The 19,114-nt window shown below is 39.4% G+C and overlaps 1 protein-coding gene across 7 annotated transcripts in view; it reads left to right on the top strand.

Annotated features, from left to right (window-relative positions):
- Window positions 1–19,114, top strand: part of mybpc2b (myosin binding protein Cb) — a 36,704-nt gene that overhangs the window by 9,110 nt on the left and 8,480 nt on the right. For 2 of the 7 annotated variants that reach the window (XM_037081565.1, XM_037081564.1), the window contains 13 exons: window positions 1,921–2,097; window positions 6,404–6,427; window positions 6,916–6,939; window positions 9,927–9,947; window positions 15,681–15,749; window positions 15,844–15,992; window positions 16,073–16,190; window positions 16,292–16,340; window positions 16,589–16,648; window positions 16,763–16,932; window positions 17,153–17,285; window positions 18,517–18,641; window positions 18,740–18,845. In XM_037081565.1, coding sequence (XP_036937460.1) covers window positions 2,076–2,097; window positions 6,404–6,427; window positions 6,916–6,939; window positions 9,927–9,947; window positions 15,681–15,749; window positions 15,844–15,992; window positions 16,073–16,190; window positions 16,292–16,340; window positions 16,589–16,648; window positions 16,763–16,932; window positions 17,153–17,285; window positions 18,517–18,641; window positions 18,740–18,845 — 1,070 coding nt within the window. In that variant the 5' untranslated portion in view covers window positions 1,921–2,075. Of the gene's footprint in view, window positions 1–1,920; window positions 2,098–6,403; window positions 6,428–6,915; window positions 6,940–9,926; window positions 9,948–10,503; window positions 10,565–15,680; window positions 15,750–15,843; window positions 15,993–16,072; window positions 16,191–16,291; window positions 16,341–16,588; window positions 16,649–16,762; window positions 16,933–17,152; window positions 17,286–18,516; window positions 18,642–18,739; window positions 18,846–19,114 lie in introns of those variants that run through there. The other 5 variants (XM_037081566.1, XM_037081568.1, XM_037081569.1 and 2 more) reach the window with 5 other exon arrangements.

The raw sequence follows: 19,114 nt of genomic DNA, 5'->3' as shown, positions 1-19,114 counted from the left end.
CTGTGCCAGAAAGCAACAAACTAGATCTGAATGCCTCCTACATGACTTCCAACCAGCATTTTACACATTTACACGCACACTTCCAGTAAATGTAGCACATTGTGTGGCAGAATGCAACATTTTGTACCTATCATTATCTCATCACATTAACTCAATCCATGATGATATAATGGATGAAAATGATTATTCAAGCCTGCCAAAAGTCTGATCAGTAGGGGTGGGAATCTCTTGGCACCTCATGATTCGATTCGATTCCGATTCTGAGGTCAACGATTCTAAACCAATTATGGATGCAACTCGATGCATCGCGATGCAACAATTTTATGTGTACATTTCCATGCATGATTTAAAGTGATGATGATGATGATGATGATGATAATAACAATAATAATAATAATAATAACAATAATAAAATCTGAGTTGCAACTGAGAGTTTGCTAATCACTTCCTACTTTGGGGATGATCATTTAAAAAAAAATCAACAGATGAATTACCTTCTCTAATATTTTATTAAAGCAAAGGCTTTCCTTCGTCACAAATAGATGACTTTCTATGAACACAGAATCCTCCTGTTACAGGCAATAAGCATAGCCCTGAGAGAAAAACAGTATGCTGTAGCCTATGTAAGAATTAAAAAAGCTTTCAATGCAATAATCAATGCAGGTTGCAGTCAACATATTATGGACCTATGTATCAGCTTTCATACTAAAACGTGCCTACTTACCTACCCGCAAAGTATCAAATTTCTGTTTTAGTTTCACAATAGACCATCAGTATGGCTGTGTCAGTGAAGTAACACCGTGATGGTATTTTGTATCTTGGCTCTAGAGTGAACACCGTTGTCCGAAAACCCACGTTCTCCACAACTGAATACGGTCTTAAATCCAGTGCAATAAAACTTTGACTGGGTTTGGTAATCTGCTTCGCTCTCTCTCAGAGTTTGGTTGAAGCTGTGCCACCGCCTGCTCGAACATTCTCTGGCTGGCATCTGCAGCAGGTTGCTGCTTCTCTCCCAACTCTGGGTGGTATCACGCAAGATGGTTCCTCAAATTAGTTGTGTTGCTGAAGCATTTAAGTTCCACACACCTTACAAACTGCGTAGGTCTTGTCAATTCTCCACTCAACCTCATGGAGTTCAAAATGCTGCCATACAGTAACTTTCAAAGAAGTCAGTGCCGGTCTTACAGACTTGGTGCTAGCCATTGCGGCCATTTTGTCGCCACTTAAACATAAACAACTCGCAGATGTGTGTTTGGTGTGCATGCGTGTACAGCAGAGAATCAGCCGACACGTTCTGTAGCATTCTGAAGCAGGGTTAAGTGAATGTTGCAGCGAGCAAACTAATTTCAGTTTTACAATTCTGATTATTAATTTATCTGCATCAAGACATAATCATTCTAGAGAGAATCGTGTTGCATCGAAGAATGGAAAATTTTTCCCAACCGTACTGATCAGGTCACATGCTCTAAATGTTTTGTGTGTCAAGCATCTGTAACAGATAGTCTACTGGATAAACCTCCTAATGCTTTGTTGCCCATGCCCACATTCTCTGCGATTCACTTCTACAGCCAGCCCAGCACACATCCCAATGTAGCATCAAGAGAGGTGTATTAAAAGACATCCCAAAAATGATTTGCAAATAGGAGTTGATCCTACTCCTAATGTGGGAAAATGGAGGTGATAATCAAAAGATTAGCGTGACATCACCAGACACAATATCAAGTTTCATAAAACGAGTTAGTTGTGCATCATCTCGGTGTATTCTGTGTTTCTCCAGCGAACATTAGAACTCAGCAGGTTTAGTCAGTCCATTACTCTCATCATAAATGTGTAAGACTCCTTTCACCACCACCTCACCCTCTTGTCTCTCCACCTTCTCATCCTCTCGCTCTGAGCGCCTCTCTTCTTGAACTCCTTAAGGGTGTCGTCAGCCTTTCCTGTGCTCCCCTCTCACTGGAGGGTGTGGGTGACTTGAGTTCCAGGAGAGCTTTGAATATCAGAGAGGGGAAGAAATAAAAGGAATAAGCACCACAACCCCCTCAGTCTTCCAGCAGCACAGAGAAGAGGAATAAACCATGCCTGAGCCAGTCCCTGCAGGTATGCAGATACTTTTTCTGAAAGCATAATTCATTGTAATTAGTCTGGAGACTTAGGGTTCGGTGAAGTGATGACTGAATTTGCCTGATTTTGGATGGGGGATTCTGAGGTTTATTTGCTTGGAACAGATGGATACTACTTTATATATAAGCATGATTTAGGAATCGCTGGATTGTTTCTGAGATTTTCTTTAGGGGTTATTGTATTGTGGTATTGTGTCTGATTTAAAAAGGGTAAGGGTGATGATCTGACAAAGAAAATACATATATTGGGTTTTGAAGAGGAGTTCAAATTTGTCTTGAGAAGATTTTGATAACTGCTATTATTGTGTAAGGTAGAACATTTTACTTAATTTGGTTGAGATGAAAGTTTAAGGTTCAGTCTGAGGAATTAAACCCCATGTGACAGTCAAAGTAGCTGTTCTGAAGCCCAAGTGAGGAAACCAAAAATATCAGAAGAGGTGATTGCTCAATATAACTGAAAAGAAAGAAAAAAAAAAGTAGAAAGTACAGTGATAAATTTTCATCCACTCTCAGAAGTTATATTTATACACAGTGTAACAAAAGCTTGAATAGACTAAACAAAGAAAAGTCAAACAATGTCAGAAGGGCAATGAATCAGAACAGATGAAACACTTTGAAATATGATCACCCCAATGACATTTAAATTACAGTTGCTGAAATAATTCAGCATGTCATAGAGACAGATGTTTTGGCTCGTTGTTATCTGTGCTCAAAGAATATTTGGCTGTAAATAATCACAGTCAACTGCCATGACCTCATCGGGGTCACTGTGACAGCCCGGAGAGTGCCATCTTCTTGACTAAATGTTAAAGCATCCTAACAGATGTGATGAGGTTTGTAGGTAGGGCCAGCATACTGCTGCAGCTATGTGTATGCCGTAGTGTCTGGGCTGTATAGTGGGCCTGCTTATGTTTCAGTTTACAGCTAAAGTAACTGACTTGCTTCATGCACAGTGGTTATAAAAAGAACATTGCATCATGCATTTTACTCTTGGAGGTTTTCTTGGACAACTCAATGGACTTTTTTTTTAAAAGAACATTATTTAAAAAAAAAATATATATAGATTTTTTAAATAAATTTAAAAAATGTCACAACTTTAAATTTGAAATTTGAATTCTCCAAAACAATATAATGCCCCTTTAAAAAATCCATAAAGCTTGCTGATATGATAGTCAGTGAAATTCAGTTTTCAGCCATAAAACTGGAATGAATCCACCTTTCTAATAAATAGTTTCCTGTTGTCCTTCACCTTTGTGGAGCCATCCGTCCTCCACTCAGACCCTGTGTGGCTTTAAATCACTGACCTGACAGAAACCTAAGATAAGAGACTGTCATAGCTGATGAGTCAGTTAGTGGAGATGAGTTTTGCAGGCCAAGATTGTGGGAAGAGTGTTGAGTCTTTCAAACCCCTTCATCTAATTTCTACACCAACCGTGCTGTGATAACAAATGTAATGGGCTTTGCTTGACTTGTTAGCACATTGCTCCTAATTCTACTTTGCACTATTTGAGTCTTCCTCTCTACATCCATCCCTGGGCTAATCTTTTTACAGACCCCAGCCAGTCCCGCTTTATTTTAATCTCAGAATAACAACCAGACAATATTTTTATTCACCATATACAGTCACAGCTTTAATCCATGTAATAAAGATATGATTCCACTTGGCTAACTATATGTCTGCACCACCCGCTGCTCTGTCATTCTGAGCCAAAATGAGCTGCAAAGCCTTGAGTATGAGGGTCAGATGACCTGCCACTGTAATATCTAACTCTGTTTAATGTTTCTGAGAAACATTTTGTGTGAAATTTGAAGAGAAACATGATTTTAAACAGCTCAGCACCTATATTTGTCTTCCCAGAATCTGATGTGACATTTTCACCCTTAACTTAGACTGCTCAATATGAATTATTTCTGTATCTTTACCCAGGATTGGTTGAAACGCTCTCAGCACTGGCTCACTGAGCGGACAGATCCGCCCTCGGCTAATGGATAAAAATACTTAATAACCCCTGACCTTTTCCACTTCCTCATAAGTCCATAGACTTTCTCACACACCCAAGCGTATCAGGTTTTGCTGTAACCAATTTGCCATCCCGCCTGAGATAAATCATTATGTAATCCCCTCACTTTGGTCCAGAAAGTTCTGTCATGGTCAGCAGGCCCATAGCTCCTTCCTGAATGTGGTGTAGCTCCCAGTGTAGTCAATCAAAGCACATGACAGTTTTCTTGTCGGTGGTTGAAGGCGATGGCATGATTGACGGTCAGAGTTCCTTTCATCATTGTGAACTGATTAGACACTAAGAGGGCAAGTTGAACCAAAAGTCACTGAGGGGTTCCTCCAACGCTGTTTATCTAATTTAGGATATAAACACCCCAACATTAAATGATCAAAGTATTATTTTGTGGGGATAATAAACCCTATAAATAACTTGTATAGACACAATCTGGGGTCCAAAATTCATAAAGATGATTCAAAATGAGATGGAACATGTCATTCACAAGTTGATCCCTAAGAGGTCCTTAATTTTTCCATGTGTAACTGAAACCTGTGTGGGACAAACTCCATTTTTATCGAAACTGCGAACGGAGAAAACCTGTAACTTGATAGATGGAGACAGATGACTTTTACATATTTTGAATGATATATCAATCAACATGTATTAAATTATGTGGGGCTGAGATATCTTCTCCAACTTTGAGACAGATGTCATCAGCAGTTCAGTTAAACCGGGCCACCTAATATCTTTCTTTATGTCTGGGCCATTACACACACTGTAAATTAAGATGCCAGTGGTAAACATGGTGAGGTAAACAAACAGTGGCATGAAGACCTGCACTGCCTTAAAGGACCCCAAACGACCATTAAGATAGAGAAAGTAAGAACACCAAAATAAGAATTAATTATAAAAGAAACATAACTGAAAACAAAGACATACAAAGAGGTGGAGGGAGATTTGGAATGCTTTATTGAAATAGATAAGTTCAAATACCACACTGTCAAATAACTATATCACAAGTAAAATATCTTCATTGGCTGTTTTTTTTTTTTTTTAAAATGGAAGAAGGAAATCTCGGCGACGTAAACAAACAAAACAAAATTACACCCACCAAGCAGAGTTTCTAATTTTATATTATCTAACACAACTCTGACAGCTTTGCCAATATATGAAACCACAGAACGTCTCTGAGGGGAACATTTAAACTGTGAAGAACAGCTGTTCAGAAGTTCATTACCCGATTTTATCACAAACTTGTTGGAGATGATCAAGATTCTCATCCCAAGAGGACTGACTTAGCAGATGCTAATGCAGATTTACGTTTAATGCAGGTGCACTCACAACGTGTGTATGAAGTATTTACACCAAAGTACAGCGTTTGTAGTGTGAACCAAATGTTCTCTTTTTGCACTGAGAAAGGACGCATTTTTACTCTTTAGCTTTTGATACTGAGACATATTGTAGCTGTTATGCATGAGGCCATATAGGAAAAACCATAATTGTACAGCTTCATTAAATACAACACTGAAAAGGCTCATTTTACCTAAAAGACAAGCCTAAGGTGAACAGTAAAGCAAGTAAGGTCAAATGGTCCGACTATTCAAGGAAACTGTTTTCAACTTATGAGAACGTGGCATGACTTCAGGGAGGTCATAAGACACCGTCCCTGGCCTTTACCGGCTACTTCTGTGACCCCCAGGGGGACACACGAGGAGTTAGGGTATATTATCTGCCTCTATTTCAGTTGAGAATTTCTTATAACCAGATTTAGGTCCCAACAATTGCACTGACAGTGCTCCTCCAACTCCAAACATATTGACTCTCTGTCATCTGAAGCGCCAGTCGGGCCAAACGAATGCACCAATCAGAGGGAAAGATGGTGTGCTAAATTCTATTGATATCAGTTTCAAAGATTTGTGCCAGCATATTAGACATTTTAAAGATGGCCATTTCATAAAATGTATCCTCTTACCTGGTAGGTAGTATTATAGAGTTTTGCTCCTGATCAAATGTCATGCTTTACCGTGAAATTTGATATATTCTAAACATTTCTGAAATACCATGTAATAAAATAAACTCATCGATAGCAAACATGCAGTAAAATATCATAAAGAAGTTGTGATACCATGCTTCAAGATCTGTCATCGCTCAAAATGGTTTAAGATTTATAGGACAACCCAAATTAAGTTGAACAGTAACGATATTTTTCAAAGATACTTGCTCTCAATATGCATGATGTGTGATGCCTTCCTCTAATCATCTTCTCTCTCTGTTTCTATCTCTCAGCTAAACCGGAGGGGGAGGGCGCTGGTAAGTCAGCTGCTCCACGCCATTTTCATAGTGACCTTTTGTGTGTCTTACATTATCGCACACCGACTTGATAACGGCTCTCACATTTTCACTTTTGCTCACATATCACGTGTCAAGCGTACAGGCTCTGACTTCTGACAGTGTCTAACATGCCCGCACCAATCCTTCATTTGTCATCTTAATTCTGTATCAGGGACGCGTCTTTATTTTATGCACCTATGCCAAAATGTATGATCTATATGTTTAGCCACAGAAATCTGTCATAGTGTATATGATCAGATTCCTGACGTCTTGAATATGTAACAACACATGCGTCACAGTGATAAAACCACTTTGGTTTTCACAAGCCATGTTTGAGTGTGGTCTACAGACTGATAATATCCACTAGCTCAGCTGTTGTAGTGCGTCAGATGTATTTGTTTTTCCACTGGGGCTCCCATGGTGTAACTTTTCAATCACTATTTCTAATAAAAATCCACTAATTTTAGCCCCAGAGGAGCCAACTGAGGAGGGTGAGAGACAATGATTTTCCTTTTCTTCTATCTCACTTTTTTGTGACTCAGTGCATTTAAATTGTGTTAATATGTGACATGGAGTGGGTTTGACTTGAACTGAGTGCTGAAAAATGCATTTAAACTAATCAGTCAGGGTAATTATCTGAATAATACCGAACAAGTGGTTTTGCTACATAGATAATAAGTAGAGCAATTACCGAGTCAAGAAGATAGGCCTATAAGTCAATCACATTGTATGAGGCAACATGAAGCAGCTGAAGAGGGATAATACAATTATTCTGCCACTTTGATTCAGCATATTTGCATTTCATAGTGACATGCCCACAGCATGTCACGTCACATGTGTCAACTGAAACTACATAACAGAATTTCAGTCCTCAGTGTATTGTGTGTAGCAGTGTCAGAAATCAGTGATTTCCTGCAGCATAATGTCAATCCATGTTTTCTTTCTGTTCCGTTGACCACTCTAATAGGAATCAATGTTCTGTTTCCTTCAGTTGTTGAGCATGTTGGACCTTTGTATTGTAGAAATAATTATTGTACGCAGCAGACAAGCGAAGCCGCCTATGTGGATTTTAATAAACTCTGACTGACTGAAACTGGATGCATTTTCCATAATTGTAACCTCTGTTTCCCTACCACGACCTCTGTGTTACATTCCACTGCAGGCATGTGAAAGTGTGAGATAACATCTGCAACTTTGTGTTTTGTTTTGGTGATTTTGTCCAGGAATCATCATCTTTCTGTTTTCAGTGACTTAACAATGTTTTTATTTACCCAGCTGTACCGCAGCCAGAAGAAGATGGTAGGCACCTCTTAGTATCTGGAAATAGAAACTTTTTTTTTTAACTTTCTCATTTTGTTGCTAGCTTACAGCATGTGTTAGCTGAAACTACTTTTCTGACATGGTATCAACATCTGTTCTGGGTGAACTCATCACAAGTGGGCAGCTGTAAGCACAGGCGTGAACACATCACAAGATGCAGTGATGACATGTTTGAGATCTGATCGCGCAGATCACATTCAGAGTTGGTCTAAAACGTATGCGATCACATTCTTTTACCAACGAAAGCGTGCCTGGGCCACTTCAAAGGGCCACCTACTCAACTGACATCCTCCGCAAACTAAGATGGAGAAGCCATGACAACAGGTAGAAACGATTAGATGCTGTCTGATTTTCATTTGATTCAATGTAATGAATCTAGTCAACTCAACCACAACATCCCCCGACTCTCTTAAAAGTCACATGATTTTAAGAGTTGTTGAGTGAGGTGAAACTTTGCTGTGACAAGTTCTAAATCATTCATGAAATGCGATATGTTAAGTTTTTATTTACCTCGTAAAAAGTTTCAGTTTACATCGCTACACAGACCTGTCGGCTTCAGTGTGTTGAGGCTCCCAACATCAAGCAGCTTTTTGAGCACACTGTTTCAACTGATGTTTTGAATTGCTGAGTAATGAGAGACTGTAAAAATTACTATGAAAAATTAATTATTTTAGCCTTCTGATAATTTAGCAAACGTTATACAAGAATATATTTCTTCATTATCTATTCTGTTGCTGATATTGACTTGTGTGATTTTATTAGATCTATCTATCCATAATAATTGGCATAAAGCTGTTTACTTGTGATTTGATCAATTAGGACAGATGTTTATATCAAAAGTGAACAGCCTGTACATCTGTATGTGTAGTAAAAGATTTATTGTCCTCGGAGTATTGTGTTTAACAATCTAGTGTCCGAAATCAGTGAAGTGATGTCACGCAGCATCATTTGAGTATGTGTTTCCTTTATGTTTTGTTTTGTGTTGATGATTTGTCCAATCAGTGTTCTGTTTCCTTTAGTTGATTTTCAGTTGTTTAGCATGTTGGACTTACACATTGCTCAGAGATAATCCATATGTCCGTATCCATATTTAGCTGACAAGAGAAAACATCTGTGTGAATTTTGAAATACTCTGAAAGACTGTAACTAGATGAAGTTTCCACGTCTGTAAACTGTGTTTTTCTACTTAAACCTTTGTGTTACATTTCACTGCAGGCATGTATGAGCAAATATCACTTTTCTCTCTGTATTTATGTTTTTCGATGAGTTAACCATGAGTTTTATTTGCCCAGCTAAACCGCAGGCAGAAGTAGATGGTAGCGCCTCATTTATTTTTGCGATTTTCCACAATTTTAAGATGTCCAGGTCTTATCATCTATCTGTTTTCATTGACTATACCATGATTTCTTATTTGCCTAGCTGTACCACAGCCAGAAGAAGATGGTAGGCACCTCTTAGTGTTCTGAAATAATACACATTTTACCTATTTTTTAAGTTTGTCAACTTTGATCCAATGTGTTTGCATTTCATGGCTAACCTACAGCATGTGTCTCATGTGTTAGCTGAGACAACTCAGTATGTGGTTGCTGATTTCATATCCACAGTGTACTGTGTGTCACAATCTGGTGTCAGAGATCTGAGAAGTGATGTCATGCAGCATCATGTGAATCCATGTTTCTCTCCGTTTTGTTGTGTTAATGACCAGTCCAGTGGGAATCGATGTTCATTTTTCTTTGGTTGTTCAGCATTTTGGAATTGTGCATTACAGAGAAGTTATACATGTGTATGAAGCAGACAAGAGAAGTCATCCGTGTGGATTTTAATATACTCTGACTGACTGCAACTGGATGCATTTTCCACATTTGTCGACTGTTACATGTAGGCATGTGAAGTGAGCGCAATTGATCAGAGATGTTTTGTCTTTGTGGTTTTCCCGAAATGACTACTGTCCAGGTCTCATCATCTTTTTAATTTCAGTGACTTGATAATGATTTTTTAATTTGCCCAGCTAATCCGCAGCCACAGAACGATGGTAGGCACCTCTTTGTGTCCGGAAATGATACTCATTTTTTTATCACATTTCTCCCCAGCTTCCTCAGTTATGACTGAAAAAAATGAATAATTACTATATGGGCTAATTGTCATTCATTTTCCTTAGATGAACTCCCAGCAGATGGAGGTAAGACAGAATCCTGTGCATTAGCCTCTGCATGTCTCTGATGTATTGAACTTTCAAAGATCTTTCAGGCTAGTGTCAGATGACCTGCATAATTCATTTTGTCTTCTCCAAATATACATGAATTAGTGTCATGGATGATAGGATTATATATTTCATGTTGAATGTCTTGTGTTGTTATCCATCTTTGGATATATATATATACATATATTGTATATATGTCATGAGTGAACTTGAGCTTGGTTTGGTTTTATATTATGTGCAACATGGTCAGTTTTGTAATTTACTGTTGTGTTACCATGTACAGTATACAGTACTGTATTTTATGTTCTGGTTTCTGTGACTTTTTCCTGTTGTATGTATCTTCATGTATTCAACTTATTAATGTATTTATTTTGGCATGCAGAAACATGTTTACACTAAACATGTCAGAGGAAATCACCTCAACTTGTGAATGTAATAAGATGTAATAGTGCATGGTGCTTCTGTTTTATGTTTGTTTGTCTCCATTTCAACTTGTACATAATTTCTGGTGCAATGACGATTATTTGCGTCATAGCTGCTTTATTCAGTTAAGTGTGCCTCCTTGTCTGCTGCAGAATCAGAAGCCGATGGGGATGGTAAGAAAAGATCAACGTTTATGTTAACGTGTCTGCCGATAATTTACTTTTGCCCCTCCAAAAGTATGGTTTGAGTGTTGGCATTATGTGATGGATAAGATGTCACATAATATATGAAGTGTTAAGTGGATCCAGGTTTATTTTATTGTTTGAAATTATCATTACTATTATTGACTACTTCAATTTGGACTGAAATGGCAGCACTGATAAATCAGCTTGTTTCCATGGTTTTATATAAACCGTCTTTAGCACCTTGGTGATTTTCTTCTAACTGCACCATAGAGCTGCAGCAGCACAATCCAAAATGTGTAAGTATGCAGCGTGACTCTGCTTGTTTCAGCACTCATATCTTCCAGATCCCATGAAAATCCCTGCTAAAAATCCCCTTTAAGAGCTTGTAGCTTCTCACATGGAGTCTAGCAGCTACCATCAGAATAAGCCACACCTCAGGCCTACAAGTCACCAGATCCTTGGTTGTGTTCAAGAGAAAACATAAAGCTAGCTGAAGGGGTCCCTGTTGTGCCATGCTGGTGTCTATTGATACTGCCACACACCTCACTGATGCATTATGCAGGTTATTTTCTATCAGCAATTCAGAGTTTGTTTCTCCCTGTGAAGAGTGCTGCCCATCTGTGACCTATGAGGCCAGCTCTCTTTTGCCTTTGTCCCTCTGGCAATTTGAACAATGAGAGTAGAAACACAGCTGTGGTTTATGTGTTACAGCCGGTTGTAGAACAAGGGCAGCTGTTGCTGCTAAAACACCAAGTGTCATCTGATGTGATGACACTTTTATAGTAACTCCTCAACTCGGTGTTTTGCTGTACTGCATGAAGAGCTCAACCCATGAAGTCATCCGAGATATCATTCTGTGCACAACAAACTAAATGCCTCCAAACATTAGTTCTGTATCCTGGGCCATGTCTCATCCCTTATCTTAAGTCTAAGGCCTGGAGAGGGTCTACTAACTAAACCATAGCTATGTATCACAGCCTTGCCGTGTGATTCATAAGTCAACTGTCTAAAAATGTTGGGGTTGTACCGCAACTCTAGCCTGGGAACCAGACGAATCAGGCGAGCTCATGTTTTATTTGCTTTGGCAGATGCATCTGGCCGCTATCTTGTTCAGACGGATTTCCAACCGACTTGTCCCGTGCCAATCACAACTGTTTATCCAGTATGGGGCAGGTTTGACACATTGAATTTATATACATATACATTTTGTTCTGCCCCTGCTGATGACTGACCTTTGGAAATGGAAAGTGATTTCAGACTAATTCGCATTTATGAATTGGTCTGATGATGCCAGACTACAATGTCTCATGTTATTCAAGTGAAATCCAGGAGCTGTAAAGCTGCTCTGGTCCGCCAGCTTTCAAGAGCACAGCTCCCAGAATGATACATTCTGCTGTATCTGAGCTGATTTTGAGTAGCTTGGGTGAAGGGAAATGGAAGTGCAGAGACTTTAAGGAGCCTCCTTAAAGTCCTTTTACATACCTTCAAAGGTATGTAAAATGTCCTGTTCCTGCTGTTCCTGATTTAAGGGGGAAAATGACATTACAGTCTTTCTATTCTCCCACGTGGATATCTCAGTGAGGCTTCACCAGAGGCCGAAATGGCATCTAAACAAACTATACTTTATTAGATCGCAGTTCATTTTATCACATGTTGCTGAGAAGTCGTTGGCTTTCCTCTGCTCTGTTAGGTCTCTGTGGTGACATTAGCACATAACCTGATGACTGCTATTTTTAGGCTTTTTGGCCAGTGAGGCAAGACCTGGATGATGGGATCGAGGGTGTGCAGAGGAGAGGTGGGCAGACCTCTGCAAAGGTGGCATGGTTGCTTTGTGTCCTCACAACGAGGTTGCTATCTTGGGGCGGTTGGCTGCAGAGCTTTGCCATGAAACTTTGCCCTGGAATATAGCCCGTTGAGTGAAGAAGGGGTCAAGCATCCAGGGTCAGGTTATTAAATATTAACTTTAGTTACTGTCCTGGATGTTACCTCCATAAATTCATCGGGGAATGGGTCCTATGATGTGACCATAGCTTCCTCTCTAAAGTTTATCTCTTTGTAGCATTTGTGCACGTCTTATCGTCATTTTTGCCCATCATTAAAAAGCCATCTCTGAATGTGTGGCAGATGTTCCAGACGGAGCTCACTGTGAACCGTAAGACATAGTTGAAAGAAAAGACAAGCACAGTGGCTGAGCATGACAAGGGGAAAAGTGGGAGCACTATCCAGTGTCTCTTGAGCATCAGCCTCTGTCCACAACATTCTGTGTTTAGCAAAATGGTGATTTTTACATGGGGAAGTGATGTATGGTTGAACATTTTAACTGGTTGTCCACATGACCTAATCCCAGGGCAGCAGCTGAGTAAAGTTCAGAAGGAAACCTGAGGAGATGTGAGTTTCTTTGGTCACATCTCAGCCTGTTTATATGACAGACCATCCAAATCTGATTTTAGCCGTGGGAACATGCAAGCACAAAAGTACAGACCATTTACCTTTTTGTTTTATGAAAGCAGGGTTTTTCCAATTAACACGATTGAAGAGGAGAGGAGGTTTGAGGCAGAGGAAAATGAGCACAAAATGAAGTAAAACAATAATTTCCATACTTACAGCAATTGCTCAGTGAACTCTGTGAACTTTGAAAAGACAAGAAAAAGCTGTTTTTCTAAGCCCAAGTGTGTGCAAATGCACAAAATGAAAAATCATTTTTATCCTGATGAAGATCCAAACATTGTCTCCTGGCATCTGGAGTTTATAAAATTGGATATTCTTGCACAGGAATAATAAAGACTCATACTGTATGAGAGCTGTGTTGGAGGATCTCATTACTTTAAACACAGTAACCACTGATTTTAGTTTGATTTTTCATGTTTAAAATTCGTTTGATCCCATGTCCTGACTCCAGATAGGGAATTGCATCATGCCGAGTTTGCCATCAGTGTGTCTATTAGAGTGGAATTTCTGTGTGGGAAGTGCTTATCATACCAAGGCTGTTTAAATCCAGAGCCCTGGGGGTGTAGTGTTTGTGGGGGGGGATTATCTTCACTTGGCCAACTGCAGACTGTTTTGGGGCACTTGCAACAGTATTTCTAATGAAAGTTAGAGGGAACTTCCTGCCAATTTCTTTAAAATTCCTGCCATGGAAACCTTTAAATGCCATAAGAACATAAAAGATTGCCCAAAGTTGTACCTGAGGGTATCTTAATGCAGCAAACTTTAATACAGACTTTCATATTCGAAACTTGTCAGTGCTCAAAACTGAAAGATAGTAAATAAAATGTCTTTAAAGTCACGCTTATGGGGAAAAATAATTGACTCCTTTGTGACAAGTAGCCTTGCAACATCAGTCCAAAAGAAGTAATCAAGGTAATTTCAATGTATTCTAGGTTTAGAAGTGTAATCAACACATTTGCTTACTTTCTGTTGTGATCGATAACAGCCATGACCTTATCTCACGAGTAAAATTCTGTTTTGATTGTTGTTCACTGTGTGGTGTGTTAATGTAATAATTCTACAGAATATTCATTCTGTTATTGCCTTGTTTTACCTGCTGAGTTTTTAACAGACTTATGGTTACAGTATAACAGTGAACAGTTATACTTCCATTTGTTAAGCAGGGATATTTGTTTTTCCCATCAGGGACAAACCCTGCAGAGGAGGGTAAGGATGAGCTAAAGGCACAGTGCCGGACTGCTACTATCCACTGCATGCAAATATAATGTTATGAAATGCTGATGTTTGCATCCTATGTGTAGTATGATATATGATATGATCATATTTCTTTGAGAGGTTGACTGTTGGTATGGTTGATTTTTCTTTATTTTTAGGCCGGGTAAGAGATTGCAGAGTTTTGCACTGTACAATCTGACTTCATGTAGATGCTCAATGTAAAGACGTGTTGTTTGAGCTGTTGACTGATTTGCACCTTGAACGTTAAGTCTTATGTATAAGTCTTAAGATATGGTTAGAAAGGGCTTATATATGGAGGTCAGCAGGTGCACTTGCTTGACATTTTATACTTGGCACAGTCAGTTCATTAAGACATTCTACACCTTTTAATATGTTAGTGATACTTCGCTAAGTGATTCTGTATCACTGTGACTTTTGCTTGCCTGCTCTCCTGCCCTTGTACAGTATGTATTGTGAACTGAGTAGTTCTGGTCAGATTACTTGTATTGAAGTAGAGTATGCTGTAAATGCAGATAGACTTAATTTACCCACATCTTTCAGCTGAAACACAGGGTTTACTTACTATGTTATGAGTTTACCATAACTTAGACAGTTTAGCCAGATGACAGAAATTAGCCACTTTTTATTTTCAACACTACAATCGTGCTTGTGATGACTTTGATGTAATTATTTTTGCTACTCTGCATACAGGGAAGCATAGAAGGAACTCAAAGATGGAAGTGATATTTATAAATGTATGGGTTTCTGAACAGAAAATAGCTTGGCTGGTCTAACTTGTTCAAGGTGTTATTGTTAACATCAGCCACTAAATGTAGCATTCCATAACTAGCCAACGTTGCTAATGTTAGCCAGTAAACTTTAATGTTGGTAATGTCAGCTAGCTAAAGTTAATTCTTATAATGCTAGCTGGTGATAATTAATGTTGCTGATGCTAGCTAGCTGAAGGCAGTACAGTATGCTGGGCGCAAACTGTAGAACGCCATTTTTTACAGCTTTTGATCACTAACGAATCATAGACACCACGTTATACCAACAGCGTTTTGCAGCTTGTTTTAATACATATCTTTATGCTATCCTCTGATTAGATTTGAACATTTGGTCATGCACAGCAAGACCTAAGCATGTAAATGTGACATTGTTTTTTAACGTCAGTATGTTGTTCATGGAGAAACGGTTTACGTGTCATTCTGCATCTGTGGTTTATCATGTAGTGTTATTTGTCATATAAACTGTGTGTACACAGAAATTCCCTGTGTCCTTCGCTCTTCCGTTTGTTGCACACTGTGAGTGTTGTCAATGCCAATCTAAGTTTTCCTGTATGTTTTTTTTATTTCAGTGCTTGTCTTAGCTGAATCCATCAAAAATGTTTTTTTTTAAATCAAGAGAGTAAGTGATCTATTTTCTCACTCCCACGTTTCAGAGCCGGCGTCGACTGAGCTCACTGGGCTCTTCGTGGAGAAGCCACCAGCAAGTGTAGTTGCGGTTGCAGGTTTGAAACACACATGGATGAATTATTGTTAGGACAGACAGGAAACTATGATTACATAATATTATATGAAGTAATTGTTGTTTGTGGATGGCAGGAGCGGATGTGACTTTCGTTGCCAAGGTGGACTCGACAACCCTGACGAGAAAACCCACCATGAAATGGCTGAAGGGCAAGTGGCTGGACCTTGGTAGCAAGGCTGGGAAACATATGCAGTTCAAGGAAACATACGACAGAAACACTAAGGTGTGCAATGGTCACAGACATTCATTTTATGCACCTTTTGATCTGGTCCTCTTCCTAAGAAGTAATATTTTCCTCCCAAGATCTATACTTATGAGATGAAGATCATCAAAGTGGTCGCTGGAGATGCTGGGGGCTACAGGTGTGAGGTGTCAGCAAAAGACAAGTGTGACAGCTCCACCTTTGAGGTGTCTGTTGAGGGTGAGTAGAAATGGAATCTGGCTTGCTGGGATTCCATACGTGCTGATGTTTTGAGCTGATCCAGCCCTAATGTGCGTTCTCTGCAACTTCTCTTGTTACAGCTGCACAGCAGGGAGAGCAAGAAGATATTTTGTCTGCCTTCAAGAGGGCGTAAGTGCACCGGGTTTTGCTTTTCAGCATGCCTCAGAAGCCTGTGTGAGCGTGAGCGAATACACAAGGGGAAAAAGCATACGTAGACTATTTATACGGTTTCCACTGTGTGTGTGTGTGTGTGTGTGTCTTTCAACACAGGGGGTATATAGCAGTGCAGTAAATTTAATGTCAGAGGATATGCCTTGACCTGGTTACCCTATGCTATATGCCTTTTTAATACTGTTCATCTGTTTCCATACACACAGGGATGCTGGAGAGGATGAGGGAGATCTGGATTTCAGTGCTCTGCTGAAAGCCACTAAGAAGTGAGAAGCTGAGTGTGATTTGGTTTGCAAAATTATCAACCACACAGCACTGTTTACTTACCTCTCCACTCCAAATACACCAGTGTCCCTTTTGCCCTCTTCCTTGACTAACAGGAAGAAGAAGCCTCAAAAAGAGGAACCACCAATCGACGTGTGGGAATTGCTTAAGAATGCCCATCCGAGCGAGTACGAGAAAATCGCCTTTGAGTATGGCATCACTGACCTGAGGGGCATGCTGAAACGTCTGAAAAAGATGAAAACCGTTGAGCCCAAGCATAGCGAGGGTAAGTCTGGTCAAGCAAGAGGTGAAGGAAAGGGAAGAAGTAGTGGGGCCCTGGAAGTATAAATTACATGAATTACGAGCCGAGATTTTGCCTCGGGGGACACAGAGATGTAAGACAGTAGGAAAGAGTAGGCAAGAGCAAGGGGTATCATGAAACTTGAGAAAGTAGAACCTGATGAGTTGCACATTCTTTAATTCTCCCTTTCTGCCTTCAACTCCAGCTTTCCTTAAGAGGCTTGAATCTTGCTACTCGGTGGAGAAAGGCAAGAAGATTGTCCTGAGGTGTGAGGTGGTCGACCCTGATGTCCAGGTCAAATGGTTGAAGAATGGCCAGGAGATCAAACCCTCAGCCAAGTATATCCCAAAAAGCACAAACACATGAACGCACACCATAATTACTATATATGCATTGGGTAGACTATATACCCCAAATATTCAGACATCCTCCTCACGGCAGGTAGAAATATAGAAATGAAAAAAATGCTATGCTACAACCACACACGGCCATCTGAAATAATCATCAGTGTATTATAAAGTGGAAAACTAAAATGTCATATGAGTGTCACATAAAACATATAGAAGGCCTATTCAGTTAGTGACCCGAGGATCACATCCAGCCCAGGAGCACCCAAAAATATAATAAAATACGTAAAACTTGAGTACCAATAAATGATATGAAAATAGCACTTGAGTAAAGGTCTTACGGCATCAGATATAAGATGCATTTAGGTATTAAAGATGAAAGTAAAAGTAAATTAAAGTGGTAAATAGTATGAATAAATAGTATAAATAAAGATACATAAATAATAAATATTCAGCATTTCTGTGATGACTGTAATCAGTGGATTTTCTTAAAATCAGTTTGCATTCTGAGTTCCTTCCACAGAATATAAGTATCTGTTTATGTACAAGCTTGTAACGCTATAGCAATAACTGTTGATTTCAGCCAGTACATGTGTGAAAAGGTGAGGTTACCCTGAATAAGTCAGTTTTCTTTAAGAAACAAAAACAAAAACTAAAAACAAAACTTCTAATACAACACATGAGATACTGTTTGACCCCTGGCTGTAGCCTTTACACAGATGCCAGTCATTGTTGGTTATAGGTTTTCCACCTTGCTAAGCTCCATGTTGAATCTTTTGCTTAATTAGGCTGTTAAACAGTCTCAGATGGCTTGATAGGCAGCGTTGTATAAATATCAGGCTAAAATTATCAATGACACAAAGTCATACTCTGGAACCATGCTGACATCAACACATTTTATTTTTAGCCAGTCATAAGGAGCCTCCCGGAGGGTGAGGCACATCGCACTGCAAATGCATGTTATGCCTCTTGTAAACCAAGATCCCCTGGATAAACACCTCTCACTCCTTAGTTTGAATCTGAGAAAAATAATGCATAAAAACAATTTTTGGGACAAAAATCCTGTCTTTCAAAATAGTTGTCAAAATCAGATGAAACCAAAGTTAAAAGGAGTTTTTAATATCATAATTTTAAGACGTTTTTGCTAAGCCAACAGTCAGCAGCTTGATAAACAAATACCTCAGTAATTGTTTGAACTTTTTTGTGTCTGTCACTTCTCAAGGTATGTCATGGAGTCAGCTGGGAATGTCAGAACACTTACCATCAATAAGGCGACCCTGGCTGATGATGCTGCATATGAGTGCGTGGTTGGCGAAGACAAGTGTTTCACAGAGGTGTTTGTCAAAGGTGCAGCATCTTTTTGTTTACTTTTAGGCCACAGACATTATTAATGTGAATTTGTAAACCTCGTGGCATGACACAACATCCCTCACTGCTCTGCCCAGAGCCCCCTGTGACCATCACCAAGCTGATGGATGACTATCACGTGGTTGTTGGCGAGAGAGTGGAGTTTGAGATTGAGGTGTCAGAGGAGGGCGCCCACGTCATGTGGTAAGTATATCAGTCATTTAGTTATGTAGACTCAATCAACCTTCAGGCTATGGCCTGTGCTTCCCTGCAGAGATAAAAGTTAGGGTTAACTATGGCTAGTTGTCAGTCTAAAACTTTATCATATAACAATAGTTCATAAAGTTACTTGGTTCTCACATCACACATTTATGGAGGTCACATTTGACGACAAGCTTTGACATCAAACAACTATTCCAACAGCCCTCAAACACTCACCAGCATCACATCGGCCACTTTTGATCAAACAGGAT

The sequence above is a fragment of the Acanthopagrus latus genome, chromosome 20 (assembly GCF_904848185.1).
Source record: "Acanthopagrus latus isolate v.2019 chromosome 20, fAcaLat1.1, whole genome shotgun sequence".
NCBI lineage: Eukaryota > Metazoa > Chordata > Actinopteri > Spariformes > Sparidae > Acanthopagrus > Acanthopagrus latus.
This window is presented reverse-complemented; position numbering and strand designations above follow the sequence as displayed.